The sequence below is a fragment of the Prinia subflava genome, chromosome 17 (genome assembly GCF_021018805.1).
Source record: "Prinia subflava isolate CZ2003 ecotype Zambia chromosome 17, Cam_Psub_1.2, whole genome shotgun sequence".
In the NCBI taxonomy this organism is placed as follows: domain Eukaryota; kingdom Metazoa; phylum Chordata; class Aves; order Passeriformes; family Cisticolidae; genus Prinia; species Prinia subflava.
The window spans coordinates 14982209-15003576 of record NC_086263.1 but is presented as its reverse complement, the minus strand read 5'-3'; the positions used below and the strand labels follow the sequence as shown (position 1 = coordinate 15003576).

The window sequence follows — 21368 nt, the reverse complement described above, 5'->3', positions numbered from 1 at the left end:
AGCTGGGAAGTGGCTCAGCCTGGAGAAAATGGGGATCAGGGGGCATTTCTGGCTCTGCACAGCTCCTGACAGGAGGGGACAGCCGGAGGGGGTCGGGCTCTGCTCCAGGGAACAGGGACAGGAGGAGAGGGAATGGCCCCAGGCTGGGCCAGGGGAGGTCAGGGTGGATATTTGGAAGAATTTCCTCCTGGAAATGCTGCCCAGCCCTGGCACAGCTGCCCAGGGTAGGGCTGGAGTCCCCATCCCCGTGGATGTGGCACTTGGGGACAGGAGTCAGTGGTGGCTTTGGCTTTTGGGGGAATGGTTGGGCTCTACCTCAGGACTTCTCCAACCTCAACAATTCCAGCTGGGGGCCACAGTCAGCCCTGCCCCAGCACTGGTGTGTGGCTGGGAAAGCTCAGCTCAGCTCCTGCCCCCCCTGCGCCTTTGTTCCTGACCCTGGGGCTGGGACCCTGTCCCTGCAGCAGAGACCCCCCCGGACCCCCAGCAGGAATTCAGTGTCCGGCACCACCCTGCACCTTCTCCCGCCGCTGCTGTTTCCATCCGGAGCCACCAGTGCTACCAGTGCCACCGGTCTCAGCGCCCCCCATCCCTCCCCTCGCCCCCGCTGGCACTGGGGGCTGATTTGGGGGGGCTGGCCCGGGGGAACCCCTCCCTCCCGCGGTGCCAGGGCGGGCCCGGCTGGCCCGGGCGGGGCCGTGCGGGTCTGGCAGCCCCGGCTGGCCCGGGCGGAGCCGTGCGGGTCTGGCAGCCCCGGCTGGCCCGGGCGGGGCCGTGCGGGTCTGGCAGCCCCGGCTGGCCCGGGCGGGGCCGTGCGGGTCTCCCCGCCCCGCGCTGCGCGTCCCGCCCGCACACGGCGGGCACCGCCCCGCGGCGGCGCCGGGGACGCGCCGGGGTCCCGCAGCCCCGGGCCATGAAGGTGAAGGTGATCTCCGTGCTGGAGGACAACTACATGTACCTGGTGATCGAGGAGAGCACCCGCCACGCCGTGGCCGTGGACGCCACGGTCCCCAAAAGGGTGAGCGCGTCCCCCGGGAGGGTGGCGGTGGCGGTGGCGGTGGCGGTGGCGGTGGCGGTGGCGGATCCGGTCCGGCGCTGCTGGAGCATCCCCCGGGAGGGACAGAGCCCTGCAGCAGCCGCGGGATGTGGGGTCGGTGCGGGGGTCGCGGGGTGCCCGAGCCGCTCCCTGCCCACCCCGCAGACCCCACAGCCAGGGGGAATAACCCCAAACACCGCTCTGGGGCGGGAGTGACCCCCTGGAGCCCTCTGGAGCGGCTATCCCCTGCCCAATCCCGTTTTCCAGGAGCCGGGAAGGCAGCGGCCGGGATCGCCGTGTCCCTGATGTCCCTGGTGTCCCTTGTGCCAACCCATCAGCGCCTGGTGCTGACTCGGGCATTTCCTTCCCCTGGGAGGAGCGCGGGGTTTGTTCCTGGCCCTGGATGTTCTCTCGGCATCCGGAGCCTCCTGGCAGCCGTGCCGGGGTTGGCAGCGCCGTGTGGCCCTCGCTGTGCCCAGGCTGGGTGGCACTGCCAGCGGGTCCCTGCTGTGGCAGTGTCCCCGTGCTCTCCTCGCTGCCTTCCCTAAGAATGGCCAGAATCGGCACCATCCCCGTGGAATCATCGAGTGCCACCACCCGCTCCCCTCAGGGCACACCTCTGTCCCACCCTCAGCGGTGCCACAGGGGACAGTCACAGGGGTGTGGGTGTGTGTGTCACCTCCTCTGCCCTCTCACCGCTGCTCTGGGTCCCTTCCAGCTGCTGGAGATCATCAGGAAGGAGGACGTGGTGCTCAGGGCCATCCTCACCACCCACCACCACTGGTAGGTGTGGCTGGGTCGGGGTGCCCATGTCCCCAGAGGGACGGTGCCCATTCCCAGTCCCGGTGCCCATTCCCAGTCCCGGTGCCCATTCCCAATCCCAGTGCCCATTCCCAACCCTGATGCCCATTCCCAATCCTGATGCCCAGTCCCAGTGCCCATTCCCAGTCCTGGTACCCATTCCCAATCCCAGTGCCCATTCCCAGTCCTGGCTCCCATTCCTAGTCCCGGTGCCCATTCCCAGTGCCCATCCCATTCCCTCCTGTGCCCGCAGGGACCACGCCAGGGGCAATGAGGAGCTGGCCCAGCTCTTCCCAGGCCTGTGGGTGTTCGGGGCTGACGAGCGCATCGGGGCCCTCACGCACAGGGTCACCCACGGCCAGGAGCTCTCGGTGCGTGGCTGCAGCGGCGCGGGGACACCCGGGGCAGGGAGCCCTCGTGCCTGGGGGGTGGCACCGTGGGCCCCAGTGGGGTGGCACCATGGGGAGCGGAGTGGGGTGGCCACACTGTCCCCAGTGGTCCCCAGTGGTCCCTGGTGGGGTTGGTGCCACCAGGCCATGCTCGGCTCTTGGTGCCCTGGGGCGGTTGCAGATGTGGCCCCAAGGATTCAAGGCTGGGCTGGAGGAGAAGCCTCATCCCAGTGCCAGCCTGGATGGGGGGTGCTGGAGGGTCCCAGCCTCTGCTGGGGCCATCAGAGCAGACACGGCTGCACCCACCCAAAGCCCCGTGGGATCTGTGACCTGCTGGGCCCCAGGCAGGGCGAGGGGAGGTCTGGGGGGTCTGTTTGTCCCCCTCAGTGCGACCCTGACCCTCTGTCCCCCCAGTTTGGGGCCATCAGGGTGAGGTGCCTCTTCACCCCGTGCCACACCTCGGGCCACATGTGCTACTTCATGTGGGAGGACGATTCCCCGGATGCTCCGGCGCTTTTCTCAGGTATGACGCCCTCCCTGTCCCCCACACTCAGCGCTCCTGGGCTGAGCCCAGCCCCCCCTGGCACCCCCATCCCCGGCACTCGGGTCCCTCGGTGCCCACCCCTGTCCCACAGGTGACACCCTGTTCGTGGGGGGCTGCGGGCAGTTCTTCGAGGGGACGGCAGAGCAGATGCACACCAACCTCACCCAGATCCTGGGCACGCTGCCCAAGGACACGGTGAGTGTCCCCCCCTGCCTGGGGAGGGCTCCTGGAGCCAGGAGGGGGCTCAGGGCAGGGATCCCGGGCTGGGGGCAGGGATCCCGGGCTGGGGGCAGGGATCCCGGGCTCAGGGCAAGGATCCTGGGCTCGGGGAAAGGATCCCGGGCTCGGGGAAGGGATCCAGGGCTCAGGGCAGGGATCCTGGGCTCGGGGCAGGGATCCTGGGCTCGGGGCAGGGATCCAGGGCTCGGGGCAGGGATCCCAGGTTCAGGGCAGGGATCCTGGGCTCAGGGCAAGGATCCAGGGCTCGGGGCAGGGATCCAGGGCTCGGGGCAGGGATCCCAGGTTCAGGGCAGGGATCCAGGGCTCAGGGCAGGGATCCCGGGTTCAGGGCAGGGATCCCGGGTTCAGGGCAAGGATCCTGGGCTCGGCTCTGGCACTGGGAGTGGGTTTGATGCCGGGTGCCTCCTGCAGAAGATTTTCTGTGGCCACGAATGCACCGTCAGAAACCTCAAATTCGCCTTGAAGGTGGAGCCGGAGAATGAAGCGGTGAAGGAGAAGCTGGCGTGGGCCAGGGTGAGTGGCTGTGCCCTGTGCCAGGGCAGGGGCGTGGGGTGGCAGTAGGGTCTGGACTCCCTGTGCTCCCTGCAGCAGCGGGATGACGAGGACCTGCCCACGGTGCCCTCCACGCTGCACGAGGAGTTCCTGTACAACCCCTTCCTGCGGCTCACGTAAGCAGTGCTGGGCCCCTGCCCCCAAATTTCCCCTCCAGCACTGTCCCTGTTCCCAAATCTGCTCCTTTTCCCCTTCAGCACCATCCCTTTTCCCAAACCCACTCCTTTTCCCCTTCAGCACCATCCCTTTTCCCAAACCCACTCCTTTTCCCCTTCAGCACCATCCCTTTTCCCAAATCTGCTCCTTTTCCCCTTCAGCACCATCCCTTTTCCCAAATCCACTCCTTTTCCCCTCCAGCACTGTCCCTTTTCCCAATGGCCGGATGGGAAATCCCAGCCCGGAGCCAGGGGAGGGTGCCTGGCCATGGGGCACCCCCGGCAGTGCCCAGCACAGGGTGGCACTGCCCCGCTGGCCATCCCGGCGGCGTGGGGGTCCCCCCTGTCCCCACGGGCACAGCGGGCTGTCCCCTTGCAGGGAGGAGCCCGTGCAGAGGTTCACGGGCAGGACGGAGCCCGTGGAGGTGCTGAGGGTGCTGCGCTCCGAGAGGGACAACTTCAAGAAGCCCAAGGAGAGGCCCAACCCCCAGGCCATGCTGGCCTTCGACTGGGGGCTCTTCGGGCCCCTCCTGGAGAAGAAGTGACATCCCTGTGGTGCCAGGGCTCCCTCCTGGCTGTGCCCAGCTCGGATTCGCTCCCAGCTGGGACTGGAGCTTGTCTTTAACCTGCTTGTGTGAGGCTGCTCTGCTCCGCTCCCCCTGGCTCCTGGCACTCCCTGGGGAGCAGCACCCGGACCCCTTTGGAGTGTCCAGGCTGTGGGACCCTCCCTTGGTGCTGGGACGCTGGCAGAGGGTCAGGACACGGCCTGGAGCAGGGGACGCTCCTGTTTTGGGGTCAGTGCAGGAGCTGCCAGCTGTCCCTCCCATGGAAGGGAGCCGAGGAAGGGCAGGGAACAGCGGGAATGCTCAGGGATGCCCACAGAGCCCCAGGGCTGTGTCCTGCCCCAGGGCTGTGTCCTGCCCAAGGGCTGTGTCCTGCCCAAGGGCTGTGTCCTGGTGGCCTTGGAGCTCCTGGAGCCCTCCTGGCCCTGCCCGCCCTGCTCCAGCCACCCTGGGCCCCTCCCGGGCCGGGGATGGACGCTTGGATCCCCACGGGAAACTGGGAAGGCACTGGTGGCACTGGTGGCACCAGTGCCCACCCAGCTCCAGCCCTGTGGAACAAACCCCTAACAAATCACAGCAGGGCTTGCGTGGGGGTTTCCTCTCTTTTTTCCCATTTTTCCTGTAGGTCCCACTGGGGCTCCCAGCCCGGCCTTGGGGAGCCCTCAGAAGCCCTTGGGGGGTATCCGGGCTGTGCCCCAGGAGGGATTTCCCAAGGTGGGACAGATTTTAGGCAGCCAAGAACACAGTGCTGCCAGGCATCCCTTGCTTTGTGCTTTTTCCCAAGATAAAAACTGGAAAACACTTGGTGCCAACCCCATGGACATTGCCTTGTCCTCGAGAGCTGGGGAGCAGCTGGGGCTCCCAGCCTTCACTTTGTGCAAAACCAGGGCTGTGTTTTATCCCTTTTTAGGTCTGAGAAAGGAGCAGAATTTTATTTGCAGCTGTGGGGAGGCACTTTCCACCCGTGAAGTCATTCCCCCTTTTTTTTTTCTTGTGCAGAAAATGAGGTTTGATGGCAGCTCCCAGCACTGGGACAGAGTTGATTTCAGGGATTTGCATGTGTGGACTGTGAACTTCTTTGTTGCCACTGGGGTCTGGTTTGGGGCTTTTTCCTGTGCTACAAACTGGACCAAGGTTTTCTTGGTTTTTTTCCTTTTATTAAGTTATAGTTTGGATTTATTTCCCTGCATGGAAATGGATTTATCCAGCTGCAAAACTTCCCTTGGTACCATGGCCTGAATTCCTGAGTTTCCATGAAATGCTGGAGTTGTGGATGTCCCCTGCGTGTTCCTTTGGAATTTTATTTGTGCTGGGAGCAGGGAGTCTGCTCCACACCTCAAAGCTGGGAGAAATGCAGATCTGGGATCCAAACCTGATCCTGGGTGTGAGACCTCTGTGTTGGTGGCCTGGGAACTGGGGAAGTGGCAAAGTGCAGAGCCCTGCTTGTTTCATTTCTTATTTTAGTTCGTTTCCAGCTAATTTAGCTTCTCTGATTGTGCATTTCTGGGCTGAGGTGCACGTGGAGCCTGCCCACATTCCCTGGTTCAGCCAAGGCCCTACATGGAAAAGGGAATTCACTGGAAGCACCAATCTGCTCCTCGGGAAGGAGGGGAGGGGCAGCAGGGGGAGCTGGGTGCCTTAGAACACTGTGAGGTCATTAATGATCAGCAACAGCTGAAAAATGGAAAGCTTTTCATTAAAAACATGAAAATCACCCTTTGCTGTGTGGATTCATTGGGATAAAGTGCAGAGGAGGCTTTGGTTCCTGCCAGCCCCAAGGTGAGGAATTATTTTCTCCTAATTTCAGGATGTTATCCAGCAGGAAGTGCCTGTTCTGTCTGGATTTAGGGATCTCATCCCTCAGTGAGTGGCTGCTGAGGGTGGGTCAGTGTGGCAATTCCCTGACTCCCTGCTGTGTTTAGGAAGAAAAGACAGAGATGTAATTGCCCTTGGTATAAATCATTATAATTTAAGGAAAAGGAATCACAAGGTTTCTGTCCAGCATTCACTCCAGCCCTTTTCCAGCAGGCACTGAGGCAGCCCCAGGGACGATCCCAGGCTTGGATCCCCCTCTCTGAGGGCACAGAGGTCACATTTCCTGCAGGGCAGGGAGATGTGACCCCTCCAGGCTTCAGGAGAGCAGTTCTGATGAAATGAGGCTGTTCCAGCAGAGGCAGCCACAGACCTGAGAGCTGTGACAATCCAGCAAGGCCTGGGGGAGGAATGCCAGGCTGTGGCACAAAGCTCAGCCTGGAGCTGGGCTCTGAATCCTTGGATTCCTCCCTTCTGGCAGGAATGGGGCTGTTGGAGCAGTGCAGGCTCTGTCCCAGCAGCCTGGGATGCATTTCTGCCTCTCCTGAAGCGTCTCCTGTCAGACTTCGGGGTTTGTTCCCCTCCCTCATCCTCCAGCTGAGGGAACGAGCAGTGCCAGGCACATTCCCCGAGGCAGGAATTGCCCAGAGGCCTGGGAGAATCCCAGCTCGGCGTTCAGAAGGCACTGAGGAGCTCCTGGGCCGGGCAGCCCTCACCACTTGATGCTGAGGGCAGAGTTTGCTCTCTCCACGGGGTGGTACCGGGTGTGCAGCACCTCCCGCGCCCTGTCCGAGCCCCAGCCCCCCAGCCAGCGCTGGTACAGCTCCCTCACAGCCTGGTTCTCCTCGGGAATCTCGGCCCTCGGGGACTCATACAGCCTCTCCACCTCCTGCAGCTGCTCCTTGCTGCCTTCCCCCTCCAGCCTGATCTGCCCTCCTCCATTCAAACAGCCTGGGGGAAGAAAAGGATGAAGAACTTCAGCTGGGAAAAGGAAAATATCCTAGTTAACTTCTGCTCCTGCAAAGGGCTGCAGGGATGAAAACAGCTCAGGAGTGGAGGTGCACTCCCAGTTATCTCCCAGCAGCAGGGCCACAGGGCAGGGCTGGTCCCAGCTGGGAATCTGCCAGCTCTTATCTCCTGCCAGCTCTTATCTCCTGCCCCCAGCACGGGGCCACAGCCCCATCCAGGTGAGCCCAGCCTCGGAGCTCAGCTGGAGGAAAGGGAAAAGGGGCTGGGATGGGCTCTGGGAGGCTCCCAGAGCTGGGGGAGTCCTTGGCAAGGAGCAGCTCCACGAGCCAGGAGTGGCCCCTGCTCCCAGGGGAGCCAGCAGGCAGGAAAGGGAACAGGGAATAAAATATTGTCATTTTTTCTCCACCAGCCACAGCAGCCTTTTCCGGAAGTGTGATGGTCAGGTTGGGGCAACTCAAGGGGAAAATCCTCTCAGGTAACAAAGAGCTCAGGAAACCCTCCTTAAAAGCAATTAATTCATTAAATATGCAGATTTTGTGTGATGGAATTTAGCTGCAATTCCTTAAACCCTGAGGCATTACTGGCTCAGAGGCAGGAAAATGCCCACACAGCTCTGGGGCTGTGAGAATCCTCCCCTTTTCCTGCCCTGCATCCCCTGGAGCTCCTCCCAGGGCGGGTTTGGGAGCAGCCTCACCTGAGGGACAGGCCATGACCTCCACGTAGTGATAGGGGCACTTCCCTCTCTTCAGCCTCTGCACCAGGTTCTGGATGTTCCTGAAGCCGTAGGCCAGGGCGAACTGCAGCAGCACCTCCCCATCCCTCTCCAGGGTCACCTCCTGGAAGTCCTTGTTCCTGAGGAGCAGAGCACAGAAAATGCCTCCTCCAAACCAGTTTCTATTTCCAGCTTCCAAGGGCCCCGTGCAAAACCCAAATTCTTTGTGAATCTCATTTCAGAGCTGTCCTAGTTCTGTGCCAGCCAAGGAAAACAGGCAGGAATTCCTTCCAGAGCCTTCCAGGATCGCTGGGGTCACCTGAGCAGAGTTGGCTGGAGGACACCTGTGCTGGATGAAGCCTGAAAAGCTCAGCACAGGCAGCCTGACAGCCCTGAGCTCCTTCAGCCAACACTGGGGGAGCCCCTGAGGGGATTTTTAACTTCTGCTGGAGCATAAAACATAGGAACAAACCCTGATGGAGGATTCCAGGTTTCTAAGGTTAGTGGGAATACCTAGTCCTGACAAAAAAAGGGTTATTTGATTTTTATCAAGTTCTTGAGACTGTTTTTTCTGCGTCTTAAAGCAGGGAATCCTAAACATAAAAACTGCTAATTAGGGATATAATTAATTCCAAATGATACATTAAATTATAACTGGGAAGTCAGAAGGAATCTCAGGTGGGTGAGCCTCAGTGCCCAAACTCAGCTGATCTATTTTCTGTTTCACTACACTTAAACAGAGCCCCAAAACCCTCCCACGAGGTTTTCTGGGATCAATAATCAGCGACAAATCTCTTTAATTGGCCTGATCCAAGGTGAGGAATCCCAGCTCCACGAGAGCTCTGCCTTCTCAATTACCCTAAAATTTTATAATTACTCTAAAAATTATCAGTGGGAAAATCCACCAGGCCAGACTCCAGGGGGTGTGGGTGGGGAAGGGGCTGGAATTCTCCCTGGGAAATTCTCCCTGGCTGCATGGAATCGCCTGATTTATTGCTCAGCAGCCGCGGCAGGGAGCAGCCAATCCTCAGCCTGGGAATGAAGTTTAACATTGCAAAAAGAAACCAATTCAGCCCCTCAGCGAGAATTCCTGAAAGAAAAGAGTTTTCTGCGGGCTCTCAGCGCCTTACTTGAGCGGTTTGTAGCGGATGGAGCCCACGTGGATGCCGAAGAGCTCCCGGGCCGCGTGTCTGAAGATGTGCTCCAGGAACCCGCCCGAGCCGCCGCCGCGGTGCGCGCTGAGCTCCGCCGGCCCGCCCAGCCTGCGGGGACAGCGGGGACCGGGCACGGCCCCGGGGACAGCGGGGATCGGGCACGGCCCCGGGGACAGCGGGGATCGGGCACGGCCCCGGCGGGGACAGCGGGGATCGGGCACGGCCCCGGGGACAGCGGGGATCGGGCACGGCCCCGGCGGGGACAGCGGGGACCGGGCACGGCCCCGGGGACAGCGGGGATCGGGCACGGCCCCGGGGACAGCGGGGATCGGGCACGGCCCCGGACACTGCCCCGGACACGGCCCCGGGGACAGCGGGGATCGGGCACGGCCCCGGGGACAGCGGGGACCGGGCACGGCCCCGGCGGGGACAGCGGGGACCGGGCACGGCCCCGGCGGGGACAGCGGGGACCGGGCACGGCCCCGGCGGGGACAGCGGGGACCGGGCACGGCCCCGGGGACAGCGGGGATCGGGCACGGCCCCGGCGGGGACAGCGGGGATCGGGCACGGCCCCGGCGGGGACAGCGGGGACCGGACACGGCCCCGGCGGGGACAGCGGGGATCGGGCACGGCCCCGGCGGGGACAGCGGGGACCGGGCACGGCCCCGGCGGGGACAGCGGGGACCGGGCACGGCCCCGGCGGGGACAGCGGGGACCGGACACGGCCCCGGGGACAGCGGGGATCGGGCACGGCCCCGGGGACAGCGGGGATCGGGCACGGCCCCGGGGACAGCGGGGACCGGGCACGGCCCCGGCGGGGACAGCGGGGACCGGGCACGGCCCCGGCGGGGACAGCGGGGACCGGGCACGGCCCCGGCGGGGACAGCGGGGACCGGGCACGGCCCCGGCGGCTGCGGGGAACCGCAGCAGCTTCTGCCCTCTCCCGGGGAGCACTGAGAGCTCCGGGGTGCCCGGAGAGCCTGGGGATGTCCCCGGCTCTCTGAAGTGTTCCAGGCCCGGCTGGAAGGGGCTCGGAGCAGCCTGGCAGGGTGAGGGGTTTGGGGTTGGATGGTTTTGAATCCCACCCGGCCCATTGCAGGATTCTCCAATGATCCCTGTGTAACTCAGGGAGCTGCTGCTGCTGCTGAGCCTGGCTGTGTTCAGGTGCCAGGAGCTCCGGGGATGTTCCCCTTGCAAAGGCAGCTCAGAGTGCCCAGAACCAGCCCTGCTGCCACCTCAGAGCCCAAAACGTGAGCCCAGCACACCCCGGTGTGGCCCTGGGGCAGAGGTTCCTCCTGGGATCAACAAGCCCAGTCCCAGCTGACACATCTTAAATGTCATTTCTCACAAACAATCTTCTGCAGATTAACTGGGTGACCTAAATATTTGTCATTTCTGCTTTAATTCTGGGATCTCTGCAGTGGCTCTGGTAACGAGGAGCAGCAGCTTCTGCTTCAGGAAATTTTTATCACTGGGACAGGTTCTTGTCCTTCCCAAAGCCTGCAGCAGCTTTTTGTGGGATGAAAGGAGCTGCAGGGATTGTCCAGTGGGATTTCATCATGTTCTGTACATTAGGTATTTTGACTCCTAATTGCTCTGGTTCAAGAAACTAGAAACCAAAGCAAGGACAAACACAATTGTGTAAAAAACAGCAGGAAAAGGGGAATTCTGAACTCTGAATCCTGGAGGAAAGGGAAAGGGGAATTCTGAACTCTGAATCCTGGAGGAAGGGGAAAGGGGAATTCTGAACTCCCTAAATCCTGGAGGAAAGGGAAAGGAAATTCTGAACTCCCTAAATCCTGGAGGAAAGGGAACAGGGAAATTCTGAATTCCCTAAATCCTGGAGGAAAGGGAGCATGACTGAAATGGGATTCAGTTCTTACGTGGTGTCCAGAGGAGTAGGATCTACGTCTGCCAGGGACACTCCTTCTTGCTCCAGCAGCTTTAGCACTTCTCCTAGAGCAGAACAGGCACAAAGAGTTCTTATTTTTGGGATACAGGAAAACAAACCCCACAGAGCAGCCCCTGAAGTGCACCTGCATTTTAACAGGGTATGATTTGCACTACTAAATGTAAATATAGATCAATATCCAACCTCTGTCAGAGACAAAGGCTTATTAAAGCCAGGGAACCCTGCAAGGCTCCCAGAATCAGCTGGAGTTGGGAATTGCTCTGCTTACCTGTGGTGATGACACAATCCACATCCCTGGTCTGGTACTCCTGGTTGAAGAAGTCTGGCCTGGAGGCCTCCAGCTTCTTGTCGTAGCAGGGCATGACTGTGACGTGGTAGATCCTGTCAGGGGGCAGGTTCTGCAAGAGAGACGAGCCTGGGGCTGCCAAAGTCCCCCTGTCCTCAGGGACTGCATCCCAGGAAAAGAGGAGAGGGGGGAATGATGCCACTGTGCCCTGGAATGATCCCCACTATCGCTGAGTATTTGTGTATTTATGTATTTAGGCACAGTTGAAATGATTTCTCCCCTAGAAGCCGATTTCAGCTGCAGTCAGGGTCAGCAGTGATGGTCCTGCACAGGTTTCACGGGATCCTGGAAAGGTTTGGGTTGGGAGGGACCTGGAAGCTCATCCAGTTCCAACCCCAACACCTTCCACCATCCCAGGCTGCTCCAAGCCCTGTCCAGCCTGGCCTTGGACACTCCCAGGGATGCTGGGGCAGCCAGGGCTGCTCTGGGAATCTGTGCCAGGGCCTGCCCACCCTCCCAGGGAGGAATTCCTTCCCCATAGCCCACCCATCCCTGCCCTCTGGCAGTGGGCAGCCATTCCCTGTGTCCTGGCACTCCAGGCCTTTGGGAACAACCTCTCTCCATCTTTCCTGAGGCTCCCTTCAGCTCCTGGAAGTTTCCCTCACTCCGGTGCAATGATCCAAGGCCAGGCAGAGAAGCCAATCCCTAATTAAGCCATTAGGGAATAAACTTCCTCCCTGCTCCCAAAGCTCAGCCCTCCAGGCCATGATCCCACAGAAACCTCGGGATCATCCAAGCAATAAACCCAGGCTGAGCAAACAGCTCACTGACCCCAGGCCACCCTTTCAGTCTCTCATGCCAAATATTCCCAGAAGTTGCCAAATTTTGGCCCAAATCTGCAGCTGCCTCGTGCAAGTGTGGAAGCACTGCTCGCCAGACCCCACCCTCAACCCCAGTGGTGCTGCAGCCCCTCCTTGTCTGAACTGCAGCCCGGGGACACCCAGCCCCAGCTGGAGAGATTCCAGAGGTCACAGGCTAAGGACAGCAGCAGAACATCGAGCTGGGAATGAGGGATCATCCTCAGAGGAGCCGGGATCTGCACGTAAGCACCCACTGCAGCCTTGGCTGGGGTCACTTATCTGGAATTATTCCCTAACTTTAAACAACAGGAGCACAAAGACACTGACAATTAGGTTCCTCAGCTTGCCCAAATAATTCAGAGGCTTTAATTGGCCCACGCTTAGTGTTCTACCCTAATTACTACTCATTAGCTAAGACAGAAGTGAGGATTTGCTGCCTTCTGCAAGGCAATATTGACCCTTAAATGTGAGTAACACAGCAACGTTTCAGAGCCTCAGCCTGAAGTGCAGAATTTGAGGAGTTTTGCAGTAGAAGAGCATTTTTAAAACATTTTGCAGTAGAAGAGCATTTCTAGAGCTTTACCTTCTGCTCTGCAAAGTAGCCCTTGACCAAGGAGCCCATGACCTGCTGGGGGGATTTGGTGGTGCTGATGTGGGGAATGATGAAGCTGCCGTGGGTTTTCTCTGCGTAGCAGATCCAACCTGGAAGGAACACAATTAACAAATTAAATTAAAAAACAAGCAGCAGACCTTTACTCTGCCCAATCTCCCCAAACCCCAGGTTTAGTGCCCATTAATAACCATTTACAGCCTCAGTGCAGCACAGACAGCAAAGCAAGAGTAAGACCAGACTGATTTTGAGATGTCTCAGCCCTGCTTTAACCCCAAGAGCTGTCAGGAGAGCAATCCTGCAGGTAGAACCCTCCATTTGCACCTCTCCGAGCAGTGCTGGATGTTCAGGTGCAGCTGGGGCTGGAGCCATACCTGGGCAGGCTGAGGCCAGCATGGGCAGAGCCTTTTTGTCCTCTGCCTGTCTCTGGAAGCGGCTCACGAACTCCCGCTGGCTCTCCAGGAGGCTGAAGTTCCTGGAGAAGGTCGTGTCAAACACGTGGTGCACGCCTGGGCAGGGCAGCAGCTGGGTTAAAACCCTCAGGAAACAGCAAAATACAACAAAAAACTTCCACTCCAACAAGCTCAGGCACAGGTACTGAGCCCTGCAGTGGACAGGGAACATTTTGAGCAGGGTAAGAGGAGTGAAAGGGACAGCAGGAGGGGAAATCTAAAATGTGAAGATCTTTTCAGTGGTTCTGTACAGGTTTTATAGACTGAAGGAATGGTTTGGGTTGGGAAGGACCTTAAAGCTCAGCCAGTTCCACAGGCAGGGACATCTCCCACTGTCCCAGGGTGATCCAGCCTGGCCTTGGACTCTTCCAGGGATGGAGCAGCCACAGCTGCTCTGGGATCTGTGCCGGGGCCTCCCCACCCTCCCAGGCAGGAATTCCTTCCCAATATCCCACCTGACCCTGCCCTGTGGCAGTTTAAATCCCTCCCCTTGTCCTGTTACCCTCACACAAAGTCCCCCACCCTCCTTTTCCCAAGCTCTCCTTCCCTCCCTCCAAATTCATTGGGTGACAGAAGTTTTGGACACTTTGGAGTCCACGGGGGGCTGAAATCCCACCAGCCCCAGCCCAGGGGACAGAGGGGACAGAGGGGACAGAGCTCAGCCCCACACTTGCCCAGGCTCCTGAGGAACGTGGTCAGCTTCTGTGCTGTCTCCAGCAGCCCCAGCTTGCACCGTGCAGCCAGGGAGGCTCTGGACTGGGGTGACACAGACACCACCACCACTTTCTGCTCGTGGGCAGCAGCAGCCTGGAAAAAACCCAAACAACCCCAAACTGTGGCACCCAGAGCTCCTCACGTTCACTCTGAATTCACCCCAAACCCTTTAAAAATGAGAACAAACCACCACAGTGCAGCAAGAACAGCCTGGGATTAGTCAGGGCTCTGGAACTCCCTTTTCCCGTGGATTTTCCCTTTTTTCCTGCAGGGATGAGGGTCCCACCTTGTTGAGAGCCAGCACCTTGCAGAGCTCCCCGTGGCTCTGCTGGCTGACCAGGACACTCTCAGCAGAGGTGATGCAGCCGCTGCACGCCAGGCAATCGTTCAGGGTGATTTTGGCCTTCTCCAGCTTCTGTGCTTCCCCATCCTGCAAAAACCACCCAGAGCAGGCTCAGCTCTGATCCCAGCATCCAAGGAGCAGTTTCCTCACTTTATTACAAATATTAATGATGTTGCTGTTTTGATTCTCTTGGTTTATTATTAAAAATAAATCTTTATTTTTAATAAGATGAGGACAAAGCCACCTTGGCTGTTTTTAATGGGATTATTTGGCACAGGAAGGGGAATTTGCTGAGGGGTTTCATCCCTGACACTGGAAGGGAAGATTTTCTCTTCTATCTGCCCTCAATAATTTGATTTTCCCAAGAGATTCTCCTCTAATCAGCAAAGCCAGGAATGGACCAGGAAACGAGGCACAATTACAGCTTTAAAATAAGGAACCAGACTCCTTTGAAGTGCTGTATCCTCCTTTTCTTAAATCAAAATCTGCCTAAAGTTCCATTCCTAGAGGAATTAACTTGCTTAACTGAGCAGTGCCAGCTTTTTTTGGTGAAATCAGGAAAAACTCAGCCTGAATTTTGGAAGCTTCTGAATTCTTCAAGCTTTTAAAGAATAATTCGAAATGTTATTTATTAAAAAAAAATCCAGCAAGATTTATTAAAAATATCTTGATTATATCTCTGAGTGAGCACAAGGACATTGTCACAACCAACCTGGAATTGCCAATCCTTAAACATTCATAAAATAAATAAACTTTTCATCTTATCTGCACTCTTATGAAAATCAGCACTAATTAATGGCAGTGTTTCAGAGCAGAAAAAAATGGATTAATTTGGAATTACTGATTATAAAATGATTGCTTAGAAATGAATTTATAAATTAAAATGCTGATAAATTAAAGTTTAGTACAATTTAGTACAATTTCAGCTTATCTGCTCTTATATTAATCAGTAATTAATGTCAGTGTTTCAGAGCATTAAAGTGGCACAAATTTGGAATTACTGATTATAAATTAAAAAGAAAAAAAACCAAGAATGCTGACAGCATCTCTTTGAGGCATTAAATGGATGTAGATAATTAAAACGCTTAAAATACACTAATTTTCCTGGGATTTCACACTGAACAGAAGAGCCCACGCACCTGATTGACCTGGAAATAGCTTCCATCAGCCTCGATCCTGATCTTGGCTGCTGCTTTTCCAGGCTTCTTGTCCAGCTGCACGGGCTTGATGCACTCCTGAAAGAGCAGCAGAGCTCAGCGAGGCAGAGGGGCTGAGCAGGAATGAGGGGATCACACAGCTCCTCTGGCTGCTGGGAAACAACAATCCAGGCGGGAATTTCCCCCAGATGCTTCCAGCACTGCCAGGAAATGCCAAAGCAGAGGCTGCTCACCGCTCTGGGACAGCAGGAACACTTTTCCAGCATCATCCCAGCCCCACGGGAGCGTTCTGCTCTTTCTGAACAGCCCAGCTGTGCTTGTGGAGCTCTGACAGCAGCAGAGCCTGGCCAGCCCCTTCCTCCTCCTCCTCCTCCTCCTCCTCCTCCTGCTCCTCCTGCCCAAAATCCGGGAGCAAATCCCGAGCCTCCCTGCAGACCCCACCCGGGGAGGGATTTGGTGCCAGCAGGGGCTCTGAGGAGCTGCCACTGCTCTGCTGTCCCGGCACAGGTCCCAAGGGGTTTTCCTGAATTTTATCCGGTTTTTATTGTTCAAGCATCCCGTGACTCCTTGTCCTACTTCTCCTTTGAGGTTTCCCCCCTAAATTAATCCATCTTTGCAGGATTCAGAGCCTGCAGGAAGGCTGAAGTGCAGGAAGGACTCATTTCGATCCTTGCCTCCAAACACCAAAGCAGAGCTCCCGATTTACGTGAAGAACTCCCTGGCAAACCCAAATCCACACGGAGAATGAGCAGGGTTTGCTCTTTCCCTCTCCACCGATCTCATCTCATCTCGGCTGCCTTTCCTGCCGTGTTTCAAACACACCCAGGACTGACATTTGGCATTTCTGCAGCGCCTGAAGCCTCCCGCAGGAGCAGCTCCCTCTCGATGGCTGCGGGCTCCCTCCCAGCCACGGGAACCTTTCCAGGCTCCAGGTTTTCCTGGGGAGCTCCAGGTGAGAATCCCACATCGCCCCCCGAGCGGGCTGGGGCTGAGCCGAGATTCGGGGCTGGGACTCGACAGCGACCCCGCAGCGACCCCGAGCCTTGCCCCGCTCAAGGTGGAAGGGACAGCACCGAATCTCCGCTTTTACCCCTTCTCCCATACCAAGAGCAGCGGGAGGAGCTCTGAGGGCGCCGGGCACGGTCCCCGCGCGGTGACAGCGACAGGGGCCAAGGCTGAGGGCGGCACCCCCGCGCCCCTCCCCAGCGCCCGCCCCGCGGCTGCCGGGGCAGAGGCAGGGCCCGGCAGCCTCTGGAGCCGCTGGCCCCGGGAGTCCCCAGCCCTGTCACCGCCGGGGTGGCCCCACCTGCGAGGGGGCGATGAAATCGTCGAGATCCGTCAGCTGCAGCACCCCGCTGAACCGGGCCGCCATGGCCGCCGCAAAGCGCCGCCCGTCGTACAACGGGGCTGCCACACTGCCGCAAAGTGAGGCGCCACACTGCCGCACAACGGGGCTGCCACATTGCCGCAAAGTGAGGCGCCACACTGCCGCACAACGGGACTGCCACACTGCCGCAAAGTGAGGCGCCACACTGCCGTACAACGGGACTGCCACACCGCCGCAAAGTGAGGCGCCACACTGCCGTACAACGGGGCTGCCACACCGCCGCAAAGCGACCTGCAGCACCGTCGTAAAAGCACCCCCAATTATAATATCACATTTTTAAATTTTGCCCTGTAATTATCAACTTTTTAGGATAAATTAATACTAGATAAGGTCTCTTGGTGTTCTAAGCAAATATAAAGGTGTCAGCACTAGAAAAATTTGGTGTGACTCCTTTTGCACGCTGGGGGCTGTTGTGAATCTCCTGCCTCAAGGGGAATCCCAGGATTAAATCCCAGCAGATGTTTCAGGTTCTGAAAAAAGACCCCAAACAAACGTATAAACATAAATACTAAAATTAATAAATATAAATATAAATATAAATATAAATATAAATATAAATATAAATATAAATGTAAATGTAAATGTAAATGTAAATGTAAATGTAAATGTAAATGTAAATGTAAATGTAAATATATTTAAAGGTTTATGAGAATGGGGTACAAAATTAGGTGGAGTTCCTCCTGTGTGCTGAGGTAAATCCCTGCAGGTGCTCAGCACAGCCAGGTGCTAAGGGGGTATTTAAGGGCAGCATTTAAGGCTGGGAACATTTGGGGTTTAGGCAGAGACAGGGATTTGTTGAGTTTTCTCTGATTTTTCAGGACCTGGCACCCACTGCAGGTGACTCTGCACACATTTTACATTTACATTTGCATTTACATTTACATTTATGCTGACATGTTTATTTAAATTTACATTTATTCTCATGTCTGTATCTCTGTTTGTACCCGCAGCAGGTCCAGCTGCTCTGTGCTGTCCCCAGTGCCAGCCTTGCTGTCAGAAGCACCTGGGGACACCCAGAGCCCCTTTCCTGGAGCCGACTCCTCGGGAGCTGCTTTTCCTGGAATGAGGGGTGCTGGCAATCCCGGGAGTTTGTGCAGCCTGGGGGGGCTGGGGATCCCCAGCAGGGGCTGGGGCAGCACCTGGGCCTGCCTCACCTGGCCCTGGGGAACACGGCACAACTCCGGGGGTTTGGATCCTGGCAGCTCTGGGGAGCCTGGGATGGGATCCATGGGATGGGATGTGATCCATGGGATGGGATGGGATCCATGGGATGGGATGGGATCCATGGGATGGAACCCATGGGATGGGATGGAACCTATGGGATGGGATGGAACCCATGGGATGGGATGGAATCCATGGGGTGAGATCAGTGGGATGGGATGGGATGGGATGGGATGGGATGGGATGGGATGGGATGGGATGGGATGGGATGGGATGAGATCCATGGGACGGGATAGGAACCATGGGATAGGATGGGATCCATAGGATTGGTGGGATGGGATGAGCTGGTTCTTCCCGAGCAGCCTTTGCCAGCCCTGAGCCTCCTCCTGCTGCCAATCCCTCTCCTGCTGACCCTAAAACCTGTCACACCCCTCCCTGCTGGCCCTGGTGTGTCAGGAGTGTCCCCAGAGTGTCCCCAAGGCCTGAGCAGGTGGGGCTGGGACACTGCTGGACACGTTTGTGCTCTCCAGAGGGGCTGCTGGGCCACCCAGCCTGGGCACGGAGGGACAGCACACGTCAGAGCCACCACTTTTCCTTTTTCACCTTTCCCTTTTTAGCTTGTTTGGATTGCAGGGCTTGGAGCGTTACCCGTGGGTGGTTTCTGACTTGTGCAATGCAAATATTACACAGGGGAGAGGGAGGCAGGGAGCAGCCAAGGAAAATCTCTTGTGTAAACCTGCAGGAAGGTACAGTGGGATGGTTGGGGTTTAATCCCAGCTCCAAACAGATATTTGACAATATTTGGCCTTTTTATTGTGTCTCCATTGTCCCTGTGGCATGGGAGGAGCTGTGGGAGGGGTGCGTGGCCAGGGCAGGGTTTGATCTTCAGCTCCCAGAGCAGGGGATGAATCAGAATTGGGATTTAGAGGGGTTGGAGTGTTTGGGGTTTTGTTCTCCAGCTCCCAGAAGAGGGGATAAATCAGAATTTGGTTTAGAGTGTTTGGAGTGCTTGGTGGTAGGAAAAGCTCTCTGACACCTTTACCTTCCCTCTCTCCTTCCTTGCTGCTTCAAACCCCCCTCAGGTGAGGGGCTGCTGAGGGGATCACAGAACCACTGAGGTTTAAAAAGACCTTTACAAACCCAACCATTCCCCCAGCACTGCCAAGGTCAGCGCTGTCCCCAAGCCCAGCTTTGGAATCCCTCCAGGGCTGTGACTCCACCTGGCAGTGGTGCCAGGGCCGGGCACCCCTCTGGATGAGGAAAAACTTATTAATCTCCAAATTAAACTTCCCCTGGTGCAACCTGAGGCCATTTCCTGCTGCCCTGTCCCTCCTTCCTGGGGACACAGGGCTGCAAACCACAAACCCTCCGTGCCAGGCTCTGCTGACCCCTCTGGCATTTTGGGCGTGGGCTCAGCAGCACCTCGGAGCCAAAATCTCTTCTTTTCCCAGATTCCCTGCTCGGAACTGGAGGCTTGAGCAAACACAGTGACACAAACTCCTTGGTGAAGCAAATATTGTCCTGTTTGTGAAAACCTCTCAGGAGGTGACACTTGAGGAGCGGCTGCGTCACCCCCGGGTCACGGGGCCGGTGTCACCTCGCCGGTGTCACCTCGCACATCCTCGCACAGCCCCGTGCCAGGGCCTGCAGCCACCCAGCCCTGACCCACAGGCATCCGAAATTCCCGACAGTCCCTGAGAAAAAAGAGATTTTTTTAAAATGAGATCATGGTTTCTTCACGTTGTGAGGGAATGACACACACATTGTGGAGAAATGACACACACCACCCCAAAAATCAAACCTGCGCTGTTGCACGACGAGCCAGAGACCAAACAAAGCTAAAGAATTCCCAGAACATATTAAAAAAACCCAAAACAAACCCCAAACTTAAAGAAATATTCGAATGTATATCGTGTTCATGAATATTCAATTCAACAGTGCAATGAAAAGGTAAGGAAAGTTGGTACAGCTAACTGGTGTGCTTTTGGCAGTTTCCCTTATTAAATTATATACAATACATATTACATAATAGATATAAAATATATAAAATGCATAATATATAAAAGATATAATATGTAATATAATAAATTTTATTTTATAATATATTATATAATCGATTATATATTCGATTATATAATATATTACATAAATTAAATATTATATATTTTAAATATTTTAAAATATTTTAACATATATTTAGAATAATGTTTAATTATTTTTTCTATTATATAGTAACTATAATATATATTTTTACATTTCATATTTAAATATGAATATATATTATATATTTATTAATATATTTTTATTTAATTAAAATTTATTTTAATGTAACATTAAACTTTTGAAAAGTTGAAAGGGCGAGCGCCTCGCTCCTCGCCCAGGGCAGCTGAGGCTGGGCTAGACCCGGCTTAGGCGAGCCCGCACAAAGCCCCTTTGTCCCGGCTGCGGGAGGATTTATTGTCCCCTGCCACGCCTGGCCGGGCGCAGGAGCCGCCTCTGGTGCCACCCGCGCCCTCCCAGCCTGGTCTGGCTCATTTTGGGGCTGTCCCGCCCTTCCCAAGGGTCTCCCCTCCCGCCCTGATGCAGAATTGGAATTGGATTTTTTGGGAGGAAGAATCTTGCAGAGGGAAGGGATGTGGGGCTTTTATCTTCTTTTTTTTTTTTTTTTTTTTTTTTTTGTTTGGTTTTTTTTTTTTTTTTTTTTTTTTTTTTTTTTTTTTTTTTTTTTTTTTTTTTTTTTTGTTACAGCCAGGATTAAATGCTTGGGAGATGCAGTTTTTGTTCAGACTCAGATGTTTATTAATTCTTATTTATGGTGCAGTCTCACAAGCTGGGAGTTCCAGCTAACAAAGTGAAAATGGCTCTATCTCACTCTTTCCAAGATCTTTTAAGCACAAACTGTCCAATTATGAAATAACACCTGAATTATTTTTACTTTTAACCCAATAACCAAACACCCATGGCCTGCAATGTGGATTTTTTTACTCGATTACAAAAAACCACCCAGACCCATGAAGAAGAAGGTGAAAAAGGACTTAACCAACACCCTAAAATCTCCATTTATTTTATATCTATTCCTATATTCTAAACCATTAACTCTAAGTTTCTCACCCTGTGCTATCACACACTTCTACCCAAACTCCACACCCACAATCCCAGCGCTGTCACTCAATTCTGGGAGCTGTTCCACAGCCTCAAATGCAGAGTTTGTTTGGGGGTCAGTGCCTGCCAGCCCAGAAATTCTGGAATTCTCAATTCCCAGGGCTCCAACAAAGGGAGGCAGAGGCAGCACAAAGTGTTGGGGTGTGCTGGGGCTGAGCTAAAGGTGTTTATTCCAGGGGAGCTCCCAAATTCCATCCTCACAGCCCTGCAGGGCTGGTGGCAGGGACCTGTGAGTCACAGAGGAGCTGAGGTGTGAAGGGAAAGGGGGGGCGTGGTGCAGGTGACAGTGACACCAACACGGGCAAGCCTAGGCCTGGCCCAGAGCTGGGCTTTGCAAAAACTCGTCTGGAGAAGCACCAGTAAAGAGACCAAACAACCGGGTTTATTTTATTTTTTC

General features: G+C 56.0%; 2 protein-coding genes across 5 annotated transcripts; one reads left to right on the top strand and one right to left on the bottom strand.

Annotated features, from left to right (window-relative positions):
- Positions 1 to 695: 695 nt before the first annotated feature.
- Positions 696 to 5994, top strand: LOC134559635 (hydroxyacylglutathione hydrolase-like protein). 3 transcript variants are annotated; one of them, XM_063414586.1, is made up of 8 exons: positions 696 to 1018; positions 1755 to 1819; positions 2091 to 2208; positions 2641 to 2749; positions 2862 to 2965; positions 3476 to 3523; positions 3599 to 3678; positions 4097 to 5994. In XM_063414586.1, the coding sequence occupies exons 1-8, from the start codon at positions 914 to 916 to the stop codon at positions 4260 to 4262; spliced, it is 795 nt and encodes a 264-aa protein (XP_063270656.1). In that variant the 5' UTR covers positions 696 to 913; the 3' UTR covers positions 4263 to 5994. The 3 variants fall into 3 exon arrangements, with proteins under 3 accessions (XP_063270656.1, XP_063270655.1, XP_063270654.1); XM_063414585.1 differs by having other exon boundaries at positions 3425 to 3523; XM_063414584.1 differs by having other exon boundaries at positions 709 to 1018; positions 3422 to 3523.
- CIAO3 (cytosolic iron-sulfur assembly component 3) lies at positions 5956 to 16722 on the bottom strand. Of its 2 annotated transcripts, XM_063414581.1 has the most exons (11): positions 16568 to 16722; positions 15244 to 15339; positions 14048 to 14191; positions 13722 to 13854; positions 12970 to 13104; positions 12569 to 12687; positions 11108 to 11237; positions 10811 to 10883; positions 8904 to 9035; positions 7756 to 7913; positions 5956 to 7043 (listed from the first exon to the last, which is right to left on the bottom strand). In XM_063414581.1, exons 1-11 carry the CDS (start codon positions 16631 to 16633, stop codon positions 6805 to 6807), a joined length of 1425 nt encoding a protein of 474 aa, XP_063270651.1. In that variant the 5' UTR covers positions 16634 to 16722; the 3' UTR covers positions 5956 to 6804. The 2 variants fall into 2 exon arrangements, with proteins under 2 accessions (XP_063270651.1, XP_063270650.1); XM_063414580.1 differs by lacking the exons at positions 10811 to 10883; positions 11108 to 11237; positions 12569 to 12687; ... (3 more) ...; positions 15244 to 15339; positions 16568 to 16722 and having other exon boundaries at positions 8904 to 10533.
- Positions 16723 to 21368: the final 4646 nt, after the last annotated feature.

What these genes read in the sequence shown, in the direction of transcription:
- LOC134559635 (XM_063414584.1), top strand. Translation starts at nt 914, where the DNA reads ATGAAGGTGAAGGTGATCTCCGTGCTGGAGGACAACTACATGTACCTG. An exon ending in ACGCCACGGTCCCCAAAAGG is followed by an intron (nt 1,019 to 1,754) that starts GTGAGCGCGTCC and finishes GGTCCCTTCCAG; the next exon opens with CTGCTGGAGATCATCAGGAA. An exon ending in AACCCCTTCCTGCGGCTCAC is followed by an intron (nt 3,679 to 4,096) that starts GTAAGCAGTGCT and finishes GTCCCCTTGCAG; the next exon opens with GGAGGAGCCCGTGCAGAGGT.
- CIAO3 (XM_063414580.1), bottom strand. Translation starts at nt 10,021, where the DNA reads ATGGGCCGGGTGGGATTCAAAACCATCCAACCCCAAACCCCTCACCCT. An exon ending in ATCCGCTACAAACCGCTCAA is followed by an intron (nt 7,914 to 8,903) that starts GTAAGGCGCTGA and finishes TCTGCTCCTCAG; the next exon opens with GAACAAGGACTTCCAGGAGG. An exon ending in GGTCATGGCCTGTCCCTCAG is followed by an intron (nt 7,044 to 7,755) that starts GTGAGGCTGCTC and finishes TTCTTCCCCCAG; the next exon opens with GCTGTTTGAATGGAGGAGGG.